The sequence below is a fragment of the Vulpes lagopus genome, chromosome 8 (assembly GCF_018345385.1).
Source record: "Vulpes lagopus strain Blue_001 chromosome 8, ASM1834538v1, whole genome shotgun sequence".
NCBI classification, from domain to species: Eukaryota; Metazoa; Chordata; class Mammalia; order Carnivora; family Canidae; genus Vulpes; species Vulpes lagopus.
In genome coordinates this window covers 15866222-15883742 of record NC_054831.1, presented here as the reverse complement: position 1 = coordinate 15883742, position 17521 = coordinate 15866222, and the positions used below count along the sequence as shown (strand labels likewise).

The window sequence follows — 17521 nt, the reverse complement described above, 5'->3', positions numbered from 1 at the left end:
AGTCTGGAGCTCTTGGAATGCCAGCAGGGGGACCTGGCACCTGTGCTGGAGGGCGTGTGGGAGGGGTGGGGGTCGTCGGTGTGGAGGAAGCCTCTGTAGGGGGAGTGGTCTGCAGCACGGGATGCCCTGGAGACACCAGCACCTGCAGCACTGGGCCTGCCCTGCTGCCCCCTCCCGGCTCTCCACGCGCATGTCCCCTCTTCCCTTTCTCTTCCACATTTCTTTCTATTATGGTTTCTTCTCCAGCCTCCCTCTTGCTGTTTTCTTCTCTACGTGTGAGCTGTCAGTAGCATCTGAAAGGAGCTGCAGAGAAGTTGAGTTTGGACAAGCCACACCCCGTCCTCAGCTCTAGGTTGATACAGAGAAGGCGGTATTGGGATGTGAGGGGCAGACGTGATGGAGGCAGCCCCTGGTTTCTCTGTGACCACCTGCTCTCTCCCCCCACAGGGAATGCCATCCAGGCCTTTGGCAATGGCACAGATGTGAACCTGTCCCCCAAGAGCCCCTCATTCCAGGCCACGCAAGCCCCTCGGGTGGAGAAAACACCTTCTTTGCCAGATGACCTCAGTGATAGCACCAGCTTGGGGACCAGCGTCATCACCACCTGCACATCTGTTCAGGTGAGGGGATGTGTCTCTGCAGCTGGGGAAAAGGAGTTGGGGGTGGGCTGAGGGTCTAGAGAAGCACCACGACACCACAGGCGAGTATGGGAGATTAGGTCAGGGATGGCGCACGCAAGGTCCTTCCTTTGGATCGGGATCCAAGAGGCAGGGAGGAGCTGTTGGGGGTTAGTTTTTTTTGTGCCTACGTTCCCTGGGCGTTCACCTTACAGGTACGAAGCACCTGTCCTCTCAGAGGATTGTGTTAGATGCCATGGGGCACCAGAGAAATGTAAGGGGTACCATTACTAGCCATCTGCTAATTACCAGGTATATGCCAGTGACTGTCTACCTACTGCATCGAATTTTCACACAGTAAAGTGTTGGTCTTCTTATTCTACGCACAGGAAAATGGCCCGGGAGGGTTAGGGAGGCTACCCAAGGTCACACAGCTGGCTGGTGATAAAGATTACAAACCTACGTCAGACTCCAGAACCCATGATGTTCATTTGTTTGTCCATCTGTCTATCCATCTATCCATCCAGCATGTGTTATGTTGCATTGTGTGCCAGGACTACTGTGGGGTGTGCAAGGGAGATCTTGATGAATAAAACCGACACAGTCCTGGATTTTGAGGTCCTTATGGTCCTTCCCAGGATCAAACATTCAACAAGCATCGGGCATGGACTGTGGTCAGGGCTCCCCACTCAGCCTTTCTCTGCTGAGCTGCTCTCGGGCCTTCGTGCCATTGGCTACAGCAGATTCTTTGCTTGGGAGATTGGCTCTAGTTAGAACACACATGCACACACACACACTCTCACACCTGTACTACTCTTACATAACACACAACTCACCCACACACTCTTACTCATGCACTTTTCACATAATACTGTCACTCTCTCTCTCATGCACACATGTACATTTTCATACACTCAACTTACATATATACGTTCTCTGTGTCACACACACACACACACACATTCTCTCACGCATACACCCACCCACCCCTAGAGCGAAGTGTGAAATAGGACCTCATGCTGAATATCAGAGCAGAGCAAGGGGATCAGTGAGATTGAGGGTGTGGGGTAGAGTGGGGGTGGCCCTGGAGTTACCAAGAAAGTTGGGGGGCTCTGAAGTACCTTTCATGCGGGGGGCACAACCTAAGGAGAATGGGCGAGGAGAACAAGGCCTGGCTGTGTGTGTGGAGGGGGGCAGTGAAGACCCCGGTCTGAGTGGGGCAGCACGCTCACGGCACCCACAGGCACCCACAGTGCACGTTCGCCACAATGTTTCAGTCACTCTGGACAAGGCCCTTCTGGAGGACCAGTGTACAGCCATGTGACTATAGCTGACATCGTTGTGCTCTGTGCTTGAAATATGCTGAGACGGTAAACCTTAGGTGTCCTTACCACAAAAAGGGGGGAAAAAAGAGGAAAATGGTAAAGATGGGAAGTGATGGATATGTTGATTGGCTTGTGAGCATTTCACAAGACGTGTATACGTACATTGGGTCATCAGCTTGTACACTTTAAATATATACGATTTTAATGGTCAATTATAATCTCCATAAAGCTGGAAAAAACCCCAGTGTGAGGAGAACTAGATCAGGGATGGGGCCTCAGGGAGGCGTTCAGGTCCCCTGGACCTGTCATACTGGAAGAGCAGGTGGGGGTGCCCGTCCTGGTTGGGAAGCTGCTCTCCCTTCCGTCCTGGTAGGCTCCTTTGTGCCGGAACAGCTGACCTCTGAGTACCCTCACGCCAGACTCTGCGTGGACCCTTCCATGCCCTGCTCCCCTCCATTAGGTCACCCCTCCAGGTCTGGGCTGAGGTGCTGGTGTCACCCTTGGGCAGCTCCTAATTACACTAGCCATGCTTGAGTGACTGCCGGCGGGGGCTTGGGGGCCTGCTGCACGATTGCCAGCTCAATTTCATGCTAGAGTGGCAGGCAGCTCGCCGGTCGGGGCTGTGCCACCTGTCAGGTGACCATGCACTGGCACGGCCCCCATGTCCGTGGGCACCTCCCCCCACCCACCGCCTCCCTGAGTCCCTTGGGGCCCAGCTTACTCAGTAGTGGGGGGGTGGGGATGCTGATTCAGCAGGTAGCTGCCGACCTTTCCCAGACTCTTATATGACTCACCGTGGGTGTGGACGAGTTCAAGGCCACGGCCTCTTGCCCCACTGCGGCCCACTCAGTGCCTGATGGCTCTGATTCCTTCCTTTCCCCTAGTTTCCCTCAGCGGTCTGCTAAACTGTTGCCTGGTTTCTTTTAGCCTCAGCCTGGTTTTTCTGCAGACTCACCATCTGGGGGCTTGTCTTACACTTGGTTTGATTCCAGTGGAGTTAACACGATCTGTAAGTGAGCTGATGTATGGGAAAGTGCCTGCAAGCCGAGTGGTGCTCTGTGTGTGTTAGGTGTGATGAATGTCGGGGTGCTGGGCTGGCAGGGGGCTCCCCGCGCCTGGCCTCAGTGACCACCCACTCACAGTCTAGGAGCCACTCGGGGCAGCACAGCTGAGAATGGCCATCTCAAGAGCAAAGGAGGAGATGCAGGCCCTTGGTGGGGGGGGTGGCGCCGAACGTCACTCCTGGTTCCTTCTCACTGAATCCAAAGGGTAAGGGCCCCTGCTTCTGTTTTCATCACGGTCTTTAGTGAGCACCTCCTCCTCCGTGCCAGGTGCTGGGAGTGCAGAGTCCAGCTGGAGGCTGGTGTGGGTGATTTGCCCCCTCCCCAGCTCATACCCTCTCCCTCAGCTCTGTAGGCTTGGAAGGGCTCCATGGAGGCCTTTGTGGGGGCTTTGGGAGTGACAGCCACCCATAGCTACAGACGGAGGTCCCTGTGTGAGGGCAGAGACAGGAGGCTGAGGCCCGGGTGGGAGGGAGGGTGGGGTCAAGGGGACTAGGGGACTTGACTGATTTCTGTCCTGCCCCTCAAAAGGCCCAGGTCCTCGGGGAAGCCTCAGGGACCCCCTTCACTGACCCAGGAATGGCAGCCAGTTGGGGACCCCACATAAGTGATTGGACATCAGGACCAGAGGGCCTTCTGAGATCTTGTTCTCAAACCCCAAAGGATGGAAGCTCGGCGAGGACAGTTACTTGTCCAGAGCCCCTGGCCGCCAGCTCCTGGACAGTTTCTTCTGCAGGGCGATGGATCTTCCACCCCAGAGGGCTTTCCCACGATGAGGGGCAGGCTCTGCAACCCGAAGAACTCTTGTCTACATCATGGGGCTGCTGAGCAAAAACATGGGTGTCCACAGAGGAGCCAGGAGCTAGGAGACCCCCGAGTTGGCCCTGTGTCTGGGCATCCTCGATGCTGTTTTGAGTCCTGCCCTCGTAGGCTTCCACTCCTGGCTGGACCCCCACTCCAGGCAGCCCTGCCTACCTGGAACTCTCTGGAACTTGGAGAATGCATGGCAAGATCTGCAAAATGGTCTCTCCCTGTCCCTCTGGCCTTGCCAGGGTGTGTATGTGCACACACACACCACTGTGTGAATTCCCTCCCTGATCTGGAGGCAGCAGGTCAGCCGTGGACTCTCCTCCGGGGCCCTTTGTTTCTGAAGTGCAGTCAGCCCCTCCCCAGGTGTAGACCCGAGGACGGTGGTAAGCAAGATGCTGGCCCGTGCACCTGTCGGCTCCTTGGAGTGAAGTGCCCGTCTTTCCTCTCTCTGCATGGCAGATCCTACTTGGATTCACCTTCCAGAGTGTTCCCCTGACTCTGCTCCTGCTTTGCCTCCCTTGAGCCCCCATCATGATGTGTTCTTCTTGCTCTCCCAGCTGAGCGTCCCCAAGGATAGGGGCTGTCTCCCCCCTCTTAGTTGCTCTGTGTACCCCAGGGCTCAGTGTGTGGCATTGAGTAGGTGCTTAAGAGATGTTGGGAGGAAGAACCCAGAGTCCCCAGTTCATTGGGTTTATTGGAACATCCTGCTCTCTCCATTCTAGAACAGGCCTTGTGTGCTTTCTTGCTTGTGGGCAACTCTGCTCGGCTTACGTCCTTCTCGTCGATGCCGCCTGTGTACCTGCCATGAGGGTGGGAAGGTGAAGCAATGTTCCTGTGGAGGATCCATGAAAATTGGGTCCAGGCCCCACCTTCTGTCACATGACGAGGCCTGGACCAGGGTGGTGCAGTGGGTGCGGGAGGCTGGGAGACTGGCAGCTGGTTCTTGCTTCCTCTGGTCGTGGTTTGTTTCCAGCGTCCTTGGCATTCCCGGTGTTTTTTTCTGGGCCAGTTTGCAGGGACCCGTCAGATCAACTGGAGTCTCGCCTTTCCCAGGGCTGCAGGGCCCTGGCAACACAGTCTCCGTTGCTCTTTTTGTCTCTACCAGCCAATTTTGCTCTTATCCTTGGACTTCCCATCACATCTGGGGGAATCAGAAATGTATTTGGAGGGGTTGATGCAAGCCCCCCTCACCACACACCTGCAGTAGGCCTGGCAGCCTGCAGATGCTCTTGTCTCCTCCTCATCCTGCCTGCTGTCTGGCTGGATCTCTTACCTAGTGCACAAGCCCGTGGGCATCAGATTGGGGTGCTGAGAGGCCTTTCAGTGGGTTGTATAGTCCTGATTTATAAATATGGCTCATTTCCAAGCTTCGAAAGATTTGAATACATTCCCTCTTTTCTTCCCTTGGTCTTGGCCCCCTTGTAGTGTTCATTCATTTGTTCATTAGTGGCTTTATTCAACATAAGTCCTCACTCCATGTTACTCTGTTCCAAGCTCTGAGGCTGACCAGCTCACTAGGCCCATACCTTGGTCGCACACGGGTAGGATGGACAGGATGCATGCCAGATAATTGAGGGGGGAAGCCATAGGCACACGGGGAAAACCGATAAAGTGATGTGGGATCCAGGGGTTGGATGGCTGCTTTGGATGGGAGTGGAAGCAGAGGACTCTTGGGCAGAGTTAACCCCGCTGCTAGGCCTGGAAGAACAGGGAGGGCTGAGTAGGTGGCGATGTGGAACGGAGTGGAGTGGGTGAGGGTGTGGGTGACGGGCAAGTAGGAGCAAGGGCACACAGTCAGCATAGCACAGAACAGGTCTGGTAGGGAACCTGCCGGCCACATCTGGCCTGCTACCTATTGGGATAAATCAAGTTTTATTGGAACACAACCACGCCGCATTGTTTACATATTATCCATGCTCTACAGGCAGAGTTGCCTAAAATACTTACTAACCAGGCCCTTTGTAGAAAGTGTTTGCCTGCCCCCTGGTCTAGAGGAACAGCAGGCTCTGGGTTGGGTGAGAACGCAGGGTACTGCCATGGGGAGGATGGGTGGGAATACAATCCGATTAGCAGGCTGAAGTGGGGAGTGTGGAGGGGCCACCAAAGGCCTTTGACCGGGGAGTGTGGTGATGGGAAGATGGGTGCTGCAATTTGGGAAGATTCTGATGACAGATAGAGATTGGTTGGCAAAGGAGATGCCCTTGCAGACCCCTGTGCTCTCTGCCATAGTTGACAGTCATAGGTAGGCAAGATGGGAGGGCTGGATGAGGGGATGGCGAGGAATGGAGGGGAAGAGGAGTGAGTTACCAGGTGGGCCTGCCAGGAGGGAAGTGGCCAAGGACTTTGAGATTTGGAGCTGGGGCTGGGACCAGAAGCAGAGGACGCAGTGTTCCCACGGATGCAACGCTGGGCTTGGCCCCTGGGACCCAAGCCACATGGGCAAGGTCCTGGGACAGTCAGACCTAGATTTAGGAGTAGGGACAGAGGTGGGCAGGGAAGAAGAGGAAGATAATAATTCCTTCCAACTGTCTGGGCAAGAACCCCCCTGGGAGAAATTTCTAGAAGGATGAACTTCGCCTTTGCTGCCATTTTCCTTCTTCTTCTGTGTCTGTGCTCCTATCCCGGGTCAGGTCCCTAGGGCCACCTGCTCCTTCTAAACTTCTGGAGGCAGCCTGCAGTATAGCCAAGAACCTGCCTCCATGTCTGAGGGATTTACTCTTGAAAGCTCTGCTCCCTGCCACCCTTGCAGCCCAGACCTGTGCCCTTTGAGATACATACCCCCACAGTCTCAGGGCTTGCCTTGAGGGAAGGAGAGGCTCAGGGTTGGGATGGGGATGGGGCAGGGGTTGGAGCAATTAACCTCTGTTCCCCTAAACTTCCTACATAGGAGCCCAAGAAGATTGGGTGAGATGGGCATCAGAGGGCAGCCTGGAGCTGGGGGGATTTGGGGAGGGAGGTGGCCTCTTCTGCTCCTGTTTTCTTAACTGACACTGAGGTGACCATGTAGATGTTTATTCTCACAGTAGGGTGTGAGCAGACTGTGACTCGTTCATTTTTGGAGCCCCTTGCGGGAGCCATGGGGAAAGTTAATGGTGATGGAGAGAAGCAGTGGATTCGAGCCCCTGATGGTTTTGTCATTAGGTGGTGGAATCTTCTCTCCTCACCTTGCCCGTAGGCCGCTTTCAGAGAAGTCATCTGGTGGGCAAAGGCCCGCACTGCTCTGTGTGGCCAGCGCTGGGGGAGGGTCTCAGGGTCACCACGGGGGACCTTCACTGACTGCTCTGTGTCTGCTGGAGGTCAGGTGGCCCTGTCCACCTGGGGCGGAGACTGCTCTCTGCCCTTTGCTTTTTGAGTGGTGGTCAAGCAGGGTCTGGGTAGCCCCAGGCTACAGCTGGCCCTGGCTTTCCCCTCAAAGCCTCTTCCTGGGCCCTGCCTGCATTTCTCATGGCCCTGCCTTAGGGTGCAAAACTAAGCTTGGCTCAGCTTCGCACCTTGTGGAATGAAGGGACCCTTATGGGTGTGCGGAGCCTTGCTGTGCCAGATGCCCTGCCTCATGTAGTTGTCACGGTGGGTCAGGGAGGTACGTTGGTCTATCCCTATTTTATAGATGATAAAACGTATGTTACAGTAGATGATGTGACTTGCCTGGATGAATAAGACTTGAGCCCAGGGGCCTCTCGGGCTCTTCCTTGGATCCAGGGATTGTCCCGCGGTGATGGATACCAAGGATTAGGACCCTTTGGTTTATTTTTTTTATTTTTTATTTTTTTAAAATTTTTTTTTTATTATTATTTATTTATGATAGTCATACAGAGAGAGAGATAGGCAGAGACACAGGCAGAGGGAGAAGCAGGCTCCATGCACCGGAAGCCCGATGTGGGATTCGATCCCGGGTCTCCAGGATCGCGCCCTGGGCCAAAGGCAGGCGCCAAACCGCTGCGCCACCCAGGGATCCCAGGACCCTTTGGTTTAAAAAGCAAGGCCGGATGGGTCTGTGAGGATAAAAACCTGTAAGCTAGATTTCTGGGCACCGGAAGGAGGTACTTTAGGACAGCAAGAGGAAGCCCGATGTCACCTGGGCCGTCAGCACACATTCAGTGTGTAGCTGTGGCTCTGGGGCCTATGGGACAGACACGTCTTTGGTTCAGAAGGACTTAGTAAATGCTGTGGGTGATGGATACACAGTGGGTGACATGGGGCATGGGGAGCAGGGAGGGGTCCTATCCCTGATCTTTGTGGAGGCCCATCCTTCTCTCCCACCAGAGTCCCTGTGGCACCTGTCAGGGATTGCCTTGGGGCCGGCCCAGGGAGCTGTGTCACTTTCTCCCATTTCTGTTAATGTGGGTCTGATGAGAGGATGGAGACACTCCTCTGCAGCTTCCTCTCCTTGTCTATCCTCCTCCTCCTCCTCTGTGCCCTCCCTTCCTCTCTGTTCCCTGCCTCCTACTCCCTTCTGTCCCCCTCTGCCGCCCCATCACCCCTAACCTCCCTGCCATGTGCTCCTGGGCTCCTGGGGTGTGCCTCTCCTTTTTCTCTCTACTCTTCTTCCTCTCTTACTTACTTCTTTCCTCTTGCTCCTTCTCCCCCCCCCCTTTTTCCTCAAATATTTGCCATCAGCCCCCTCTCCTCTCTTCTTTTAAGAGGAACCTGTCAAGTCCACTCATTCTGAGAGCACAATCCAGCCAGAGGCCGGCTCTGCAGGGTGTCCACCTTCAGATCTCACCTCCTCCCCCGCTCTACCCCACTGGTTGAACCCAACTCCAACATATAAAACAATAACAGTTGCTTTGTTTGAAGTGGGGGTGAGGACGTTGATCCTGACTGTCTAGTTCTACACAGGTTGCATAGTTACTGACATTGTGGGGACGGGTTGCACAGGACGGGGCAAGGACTTGCCACCCCTAGAACCAGTGAGAATGGGAAAGAAGGCCAGGAGAAGCAGGTACTGGGCCATGTGGCCCAGGATGTCCCTGGTGCTCAGCACAGCCGGTAGGTGAGGTGGGCAGGCTCTGTCCCACCGTGGCCTCTGACAGCCCTGGCTGGAGCTGCACTTGGTAGAGGCCGTAGAATCCAGCCCTTGGGTTCCAAAGGGTACTTCTGCAGGCACAAAGGTGGGCGGCTCAGCCCGGCTGGATCTTGGCACCCGGAATCACTAGCTGGCATTGTAGTCTTGAACAGGATCTTCTTGGGTCAGGTCCCTGGTTCCATTCCTATTGTGTTCATCATCACTGTGGTCACGTCTCCACCATTGGTAGTGACTTAGATTTTGGCTGGCCTCTGTGTGACAGCTGGGGCCTTATTTAGCTGACCAGATGCCCTGGGTGGTAGATTACGTATGATGTTTAAGGGATTATTGATACTTTTGACCAAGAGCAGTGATTTAGGAATAATTTCTTGGGCTTCCCGGTGCTTTTGGTGGCCAGAGCGTCCCCACAAGTGCCTTGGGAACCAAGCCTTTCAAAGCCAGAAACACCATGTCCCCCAGCTGGTTCCCATGGATCATTATGATGATGATAACAAAGGACGGTTCTCATGCACACTCCCTAGTCCTGCATCCAAGTGGTTATGCCAAGAGTAGAGAACCCTGGAAGCATCAGCAAGCCAGCCTTCCTTTCTCATTCCTCACCTTGGCCACTGAGCTCCCAGGTGTCCCACATCTGTTTAGGGTGGAATGGCCAACACTTGCCCCCGTTGCCAGATGTCTTCCTAACATGCAGCAGCAGTAGACATCACTAACCAATTACAGTTCTCTTCCCCACAAGCCCAGATAAAGGCGTATGAGCTTTTTGGAGCTGGCACTTGGATTCCTGTTCTGATCTATGACATTCATTCATTGATTCATCCTTTCCTGCATCTAGTAAAGCATTTACTAAGCTTATGTTATGAGCCAGACACTGCCCAATGCAAGGAAAAGAAGCCACGATCCCTGCCTTGTCAAGAGGAGCTCCGAGTATAGTAGACAGATATGCAAATGGCTTATGACTACATAATGCCTCAAGCTGGACTGCAGAGCTAGGAGTCTCCTCTCCAGGAGCCCTGGGGAGATAGGACCTAAGTGCTGGTGGTGTGAGAAGGGGACAAGGTTCTTATTTTGCTGCTTGGGATTCAGCCAACATCTTCTCATGTACCATGTGCTTGTTTAATGCTGCCAGTGGTGGGTGGCAGGGCCGTGGAGTATTTGATCTCATGCAAGTCATAGGACAAAGCTCGGCCAGAGAGCTGGCTCTGGTGGCCTGGGCTTACCAGCACCTTCTCTTCCACAGGAACAGGGACTGAAGGCCAATAACTCCAAAGAGTTAAGCATGTGCTTCACAGAGGTGAGTGAAGGGCAGAAGTGGGCGGGTGGGTGCAAGGGCCAGAAGGGGGATGTTTCCCAGGGGAGTCTTGGACTTGGAGCCCCTAGATCCCATTGCGTGGGCCTGACTAGTTGAGCTTCTGACCCACCTGGACCTGGGTGGGCACTCACCGTGCTAAGCATCCAGGGCAGCAGCCAGCACCCTCGGTCCGTCTCCTTGGGTGAGACACAAGCAGCCGCTCTGAGCAGAGGCCATCTCCAGCCTTCCTGACTCTTTATGACAAGTGTCCTGAGCACCTGCTCTATGCTGGTTTTGCGATGTTGAAGAGGTAGCGAGATGGGAAAAGACACAGTCCCTTCCTAGAAGGAGGCCCCAACACAGGAGCGTCTCTTTGGCCACATCTGTAGTGTGTGTGTAGGTATTTATATATGTATAAAAAGGAAAGGAAGCGTAAGCTGCTAGAGGAGGAGGGAACTCAGACACAGATGTGCAAGGAAGCTTTATGGAGCAGAGGGATTCAAAGAAATTTAGGAACAGGAAGGACAGAGTTTCTCCCGCCTCTCTTCTCCTCTCAAGAAGCAGGTACTTGTGGACCCTGGGAACTTCTTGAGATCGAAGTACCATGGCCCTCCTCTCTGCTCTGTGTCCATAGGCCCTCGTCCTCACCTGGCAGCATCAGCCCATTTTCCTGGGCACTGCTGCTTTGGCTCCCGGAGCCCAGGGCCCAGCTCAGCTCCACAGAAGCCCGCTCCCTCTGCAGGCGAGCACAGAGCAGGGTCCCTTGGGGGGACGGGGAGGGCAGGGGCTTGAGGACTCAACTTCTTGAGTCCTTTTCTTTGTCTGATCCCGGGCCTGCTGACTCACTTGGTTTTCTGTCTTTTGTTGTGTTCTTTGCTTCTGTTTCCCCTTATGCCACGGCTGCAGCTCACAACCAATATCATCCCAGGGAGTAAAAAGGTGATCAAACCTAACTCAGGCCCCTGCAGAGCCAGACCGTCGGCTGCCTTGACCGCTGTCTCCTTCCTGATGCTGAAGTTGGCCTTGTAGGCTCTGGAAACCGTGTTGGGAGATTTCCGGAAACTACACAGATGAGAACACCCGCCTGGCAAAATGGAAACACACACAGACACACACACACACCTTGCAAAAAAAATTTTTTCCCCACCTTGTCTCTGAACCTGTCTCCTCCCAGGTTTCTTCTCTGGAGAAGTTTTTCTAAACCAAACAGACAAGCAGGCGGGCAGCCTGAGAGCTGGCCCACAGATCCCTCGGCAAGGGGAACCCAGCGCTGAGGATGGGTGCCAAGGGTCTAGACGTGCCCTTCACTTTCTCCTGGTGTTTTCCTCTCTGGATCCTGCTGACATAAGAGACCAGGATGACACCCCTGCAGCCCAAGGGACTTGTGGCTGTGTTGATGCGAACTGGGGGCAGGGTGACTGCCCTTCTCAAGCTTACCCACTCCAGGGACCTGTGGGGGGCTTGGCAGAGGGTGTCAGGCAGCAGGGCAGAGAGGCTGGCTGCTGGGGGTCCAGCTGGGTACCTCAGCACCCCCACTTGGCTTCAAGGATGGAGTTTATTTTACCCTCTCTGTCTGTGGGTCGTGTGGGTCTGCATCTGACCTGGGAACCCCCAGCGATGCCTGTGGAGGGTGTGGCACTGGGTTCCCTGACTGTGGCCTCGAGGGGGTGCTGGGGCCAGTTCCAGGGGGCTCCGGAGCTCATTCCCTTGGGCAGAGGGAGCAAAGCTTGGGTACCAGCTCAAGGCTGCTGCTTCCTCTTTGGTGGCAGGAATTTTGAAATCAAAGAGAAATGATCCTTTGTTGGCTCTTCTGGTTTCTTATGGGTCCATTTGGTGGGTCTCTCCCCCGCCCCCCGGGGAAAGGGGTCTCTGAGAGGGGCAGAGAAGAGCATGGTGGGATGCCTGGCAGCACCACGCTCTGGTGGCTGCAGCCTCTCTCCTCCTCTCGGCTCCCCGTTCCTCTTTCCCATGTTCTCTCCTCATTTCCCAGACGAACACCAACTGTATGTACATAACACGACTCCTTTCTCAACATATATGTATATACACATCCATATACATATATAGTGTGGTTCCCCCTTTTTTCCTTTTTTTAAGAGACAAAACTATCGAAATAATACCCCCAACAGATGAGCGAAAATGTATTATTGTAAAGTTTATTTTTTTTAATAATGTTGTCTATAATGGGAAAAAAAGGAGATTGACTCCCTGTGTCTCTGCCTCCGTCGGGCTGACTGGGCTGTGGAGGGGGGTTTCTGATCCGTATTCATACGTAGCCAAGGCTCCAATAAACATACTAGGAAGCAGTTTGCCTTCTGCCTCACTCCCGGTGTGCCTTCTCCCCATATTTTGTTCTTGGCCCAGTGCTTACCTGGGCTCGTGGTGGGCCCTGGGGGGAGTGTGTGCACATGTGTCTACATCCGTCCTGTGTCTTTGGTGTGGGTGATGGAGCTCCTTTAGGAGATGGTTTCCACTTGGTGGATCTCTGCATCCTGGCTGTGCTGAACCTGCCAGGTCCGTCCTCTCCTGCCTCCCCTTACCAATCAGTGCCAAGGCCTGTTGGTCCCAGCCTTGAAAGCAAGCAGCAGTGGGGATGGAAGGGTGGGAGACAACTTGACCTTGATGCCTCGGGTCTGTTTTGGTTTTAAGGCTACCTGGGTGGTCCCGTTTAGTGGCCCTGTTGGTGTTACGTAGAGGGAGGTGTATTATTCCCACTGGGACTCCTGGTTAATTTAAGGTATGTGACTCTGAAGGCAAGGACCTGGCCTTCTGGGTCCCACCAGAGAAGGAAGATGACTGTGGTCCATGCCTTCTTCTCTTTTTCTCCGTTTACCACTCAGGCTCCACCTGGACACTCCTGGAGAGATTCTCCTTGGAGAAGGCTGGGACGATGCTTACTGGCTGAGTGTGTGTGTGTGTGTGTGTGTGTGTGTGTTCACATGCGTGTATGAGTGTGTGCACATGGTGAGAGGGGAGCAAGACTGCCACGTGGGGGATGTTCCCACTGTCAGGACCGCACATGATCCCATCCTGTCGCCATTAGGAGATGAGATGCTGTTTTTCAGTCTCCCAATTCTGGATCCTCCCCCCAATGGCTCTTGTTTCCAGTTGCAGAAACATTGGCCACATTGGCCCATGGGCGTGATTAGTGTGGTGTCCAGGTTCTAGCCCATGCGCGGAGTTGACAGTGGGCCAGCCAGTCCTCTTCCCCAGCCACCACTGGCCTTACTCTGGGCTGAGGTGGCGGTGGAGTTTACTTGGGAATCCATGTTGTTTCTGGTTTTGTTTTGTTTTAAAGATTTTATTTATTTATTCATGAGAGACAGAGAGAGGCAGAGACATAGGCAGAGGGAGAAGCAGGCTCCCTGCAAGGAGCCCGATGTGAGACTCAATCCCAGGACCCCGGAATCATACCCTGAGCCGGAGGCAGATGCTCAATCACTGAGCCACCCAGGCATCCCAATCCATGTTCTTTGTGAACAGGGAAGACTGGCTAACTAAAAGGCTTTGGGTGGAAAAGACTCACAGAATCAGTGGAAGGTGGGGGCACCAGGGAAGGCCAGGGCAGGAACCAAAGGACATCTGAAGGGACAGAAGGCATGATCTACAGGGTCAGCATGCAGCTGCCTCTGAGATGACGGACCACCAACTGTTGTCCAACTGGCTGTACTGGGGCCTGGTGCCCACCTCCTGCCATACTTTGGTGGGAGAGGAGAATATGTCATGTCTGACATTCCTAAGTGATAGAAGCCCTTAGCTTGTGTAATGGAGAGAAAATTTCCCAAAAGGAAATGGAGGTGCCAGCTTTACTCTGTCTTAAAACCTCTCCTTGTCCAGATATCACATAGCTGAAATTTTACTGTTAAATATTCATTCCTTTGGTTGAGATGATTCCTGTTCTCTGCAATCCTTTCCAAATATATAAGTAAAACTGGGAAGAATAAAATATCACTACCTTAATGCTAATTAGTTTAATGGTTTGAAGGAATCTTAGTAACATTAAGACATTTGGGCTTAGACCTTGAGATTCAGTTTGGGGAGCAGTTAAGTAAAGAGGATCGGGAACAAAATCAGAAGATTGGTAGGGGCTCCAGAGATAGAGCTGAACTTATTTTAGAGTTCTTCTGGGGAGAGTCAGCTGCATGAGGCAGGGGCTCACTGTGCCTTTACCCCATCAGCACAGTCTGTACAATGTGCTTTCTTTGCCACTAGCCCCTTGGGGATTCCTGATCTGGGGCATGCATCTATCTGCAACCAGGCCTCAATACCTTGTCAAGACGATGACCACATAGGAATGCTTTCCTCCTCCCTGCGGAAGCTTCTAGCCTGGGACAGTTTTGCTCAGCCAAGAACCCAGACCTCTGCTTCCTGCCTGGCTCAATGCCCTGCTGCCCTCCTCTAACTGACATAGCTAGGACCACTCAGACTGTGCTGAAGGCCCAGTGGAGACCTGTGATGGCAGTGGATCCCAGAAAGCCAGTTCAGGATCACAGAGGACTCCACATCAAGTGGGCTGTGCCCTGGTCCTGGGCTGACCTTGGTGGTGAGCTGCAGAGCTGAACTTCTACCTTGTTCTGAGACCAGATGCAGGGTCATTATCAGTTCCTTGCATCCCACACCCTACGTTTATGACCTGCTTGCCAGCATAGGTTTCTCAGGACTGAGCCCAACTCTGCTCTCTTGAGTCCTTCTAAGACACAAGCCCTGACCCCATCCTTATGCCCTAGCTGGGTCCTACTGTCTCCACAAGACCTTCTTAATGGCAGGCCACTCCAGGGCTGCCAGGGTGGCCAACTGTCACCTGCGTCTTGGCACCTGTCCATGACTCACCTGCTTACTGAGATGCCCACCCAGGAGCCCTGGTTTAGCCTCCCCTATCTGGTTAACTGCTGGTCCTTGGGTTCCCAGGGTCTGATGGTCCACCTGCAGTGGCTTAGCTTCATCCCAAGGGCCTCATGGGGGGGGGGTGTGCATGCACATGTGGGTGCGTGTCCCTGTCTCTAGTCGCCAGCCCTGTTCTAGGGACTCCCTAATGCCTATATGAGACAAAGATTTGCCTTTCCTCATATAAGCACAAAGCCCCAGTGTTGCCTGCCATGGGGGAAATTCCTTGCCAGTCTTTTTTAATTTGTGAAGTGAGTTCAAGCTGGGTCTTCCCTCTCTTGTAGGCTAGGAAACCAAGGGATAAAACTGGCCATACCTTCCGTGTTAATACAAGTAAATGTAGTCACAGTCTGTTGCCCATTCTTTTAAAGTCTCAGTGGAGAGTAGATATTTATCTTTTAGAAATAGATCTAATTTTTAAAGGAAAAGCCAATGTCATTTGGAGCCCAAACTGGTAAAATATTGATATCATTCTTAGTGGTGGGTATCATCCTCTTCAACCCTACCTCATCTACAAATTTCTCTTAGATGATAGTTAAGGTCCTTCTCAATGCTGAGCCAGCTCTGGAGGGGGAGAGACACAGAGGTCCACATCCAGGGGCTTTTCCTGCCGGGTGTCTGAGCAAGGCGGGGCCGGCCCCATCTGCCCACCTGACCACTTAGAATTTCTAAGTTCAGATGTGTTTTCTAAAAGCCCAGCTATGCTACTTCATCGTTACACTCCTAACTTAAAACAAGCGAGGGAATGGAAAGAGCTTTGAAATCTTCACCAAGATGCGGTTTATAAAATCAGCGTCGTGCAGAGCAGCATCAGTTAATCAGAATGCGATTTGCCACATTTCACTTCTGGAGTAAAGTGCTTTCTTGTGCTCTACCTTCCATAGCAGAGAAAGGGAAGTGAGCATTTTAGGAGGATTTTAATAGCATTACTCAAAACCGAAACGCAACGCGGATATTTAAAAATATGTATGTATAAGATTTAACTAGTGTCTACATAGCTCTCACCATGTGCCAGACACTATTCCGAAACTGCATGAGTATCAGCTCATGCCATTCCCACGGGGATGCAGCGCCGTTGGCTCTCTTTCCCCATTCTACAGACTGAAGCATAGACAAGTTACGATCCTGCCCCAGATCGTGCAGAGGGAGGGTGGCTGCCCTCAGACGCAAGCCCAGGTGCGCTGCCTGGTCTGGGCTCAAGCTGCTGTGCCAGGCTGCTGCCCGAGCTGAGCTCCCGCCTCGGTGCCCTGCACTGTGCTGGCCTGATGAAGACTTCCCTGGGGGGCTCCAGTGGATCGGCTTCATTGCTGTGTTTTCCTTCCCCGCCCAGCCTACAGGGCACAAGGTGAGGGAGTTCTGTAAACGCAGTTCATTAAATCCAATGCAGTGTGGACTCAAGACAGGAGAGAAGCGCAAGGAAGATGCTGCTGTGGACGTGGCTCACCCCAGGGTCTTCCTGATGGGGAGTGTTCCACCTCTGGGTGTGCTGGGAGGGGTGTGGACCTTGTGGGGAAACAGCTTTGGCTGGCAGATGGCCTCTTGAGGATGGAGCCTCACCATCTAGGAACCTGCTCATTAGACTCTGAACCTGCTCATTAGACTCTTGCCTTGGGGACACCATGGTGTGGAGGAAAAAGGATACATTGAGGTTCAGGTGGACCTGAGCTTGATTTACAAATCTGTCACTGACCAGCTGAATGATCATGTCCAGTGTGAGCTTTAGATTTCTCATCGGTAAAATGGGCAGGCTGTTGCTGCCTCTTAGCAACACTTGTTGAGATGAAATGGCCAAGGGCCTGGCACACAGTGGGCAGCTGCTCAGCCATGCCCCTCCCTTCACCAGTGGGTGTGCTACCCTGGACCTGCACAGATTCTCAGCACCTGTCTGGCCCACCAGGGCTCTTCCTCTTAGCAGCCAGATGCCTTGTGGCAAACACAGGAAAATGGTAGTCATTAGGCCCCTGGACTGCACTCTTTGAACCACTGTGAAGTGGGGTTGAGAGGGCAGGAGCAGTGGGGAGAGAAAAAAAGGGAAACTTGTTATTTGTAAAGAAATATTGACTTGATTTATGAGTTACTGGGGACAGTGGCTATAGAGCAGCCAAATGTCATGCTCTCTGGAGTCCTTTTGATTGGCCACCCCCTCTCCATGCATGATGGCAGAGGATATGCTGCTGCAGTGACATCTCAGCTCAAGGGCACTAGGGCAAATGCATTTCAGGTCATCAGCCCCAAATGGAGACCAGGAAGCATTGATCGACTGTGGGGCCTGAGGACGATGTCAGCACCCACAGGCAACAGGCTGGCGTGGAGTCCTGGTGGGCGCAAGGCAAGAGCAGAACGACTTAGCGACCATGGGTTCTTGGGAACAACCTTGGGGGGATGGAGCCCCAGGCTCCTCTTTTGAGATGAATTCTGAATTACCTTCATGCTTTCTGAGCAGAACTGGCTCACCTCTGTGATTTTCCTATAGAAACAAGGCTGGCAATGAGGCGTGAGTCTGGGCGTGT

General features: G+C 53.4%; 1 protein-coding gene across 2 annotated transcripts in view; it reads left to right on the top strand.

The window, feature by feature from the left end:
• Positions 1 to 12434, top strand: part of GFRA2 (GDNF family receptor alpha 2) — an 85129-nt gene extending 72695 nt beyond the window's left edge. For both annotated transcript variants that reach the window (XM_041764887.1, XM_041764886.1), the window contains 3 exons: positions 448 to 620; positions 10077 to 10130; positions 11034 to 12434. In XM_041764887.1, coding sequence (XP_041620821.1) covers positions 448 to 620; positions 10077 to 10130; positions 11034 to 11156 — 350 coding nt within the window. In that variant the 3' untranslated portion in view covers positions 11157 to 12434. The remainder of the gene's footprint in view (positions 1 to 447; positions 621 to 10076; positions 10131 to 11033) is intronic.
• Positions 12435 to 17521: the final 5087 nt, after the last annotated feature.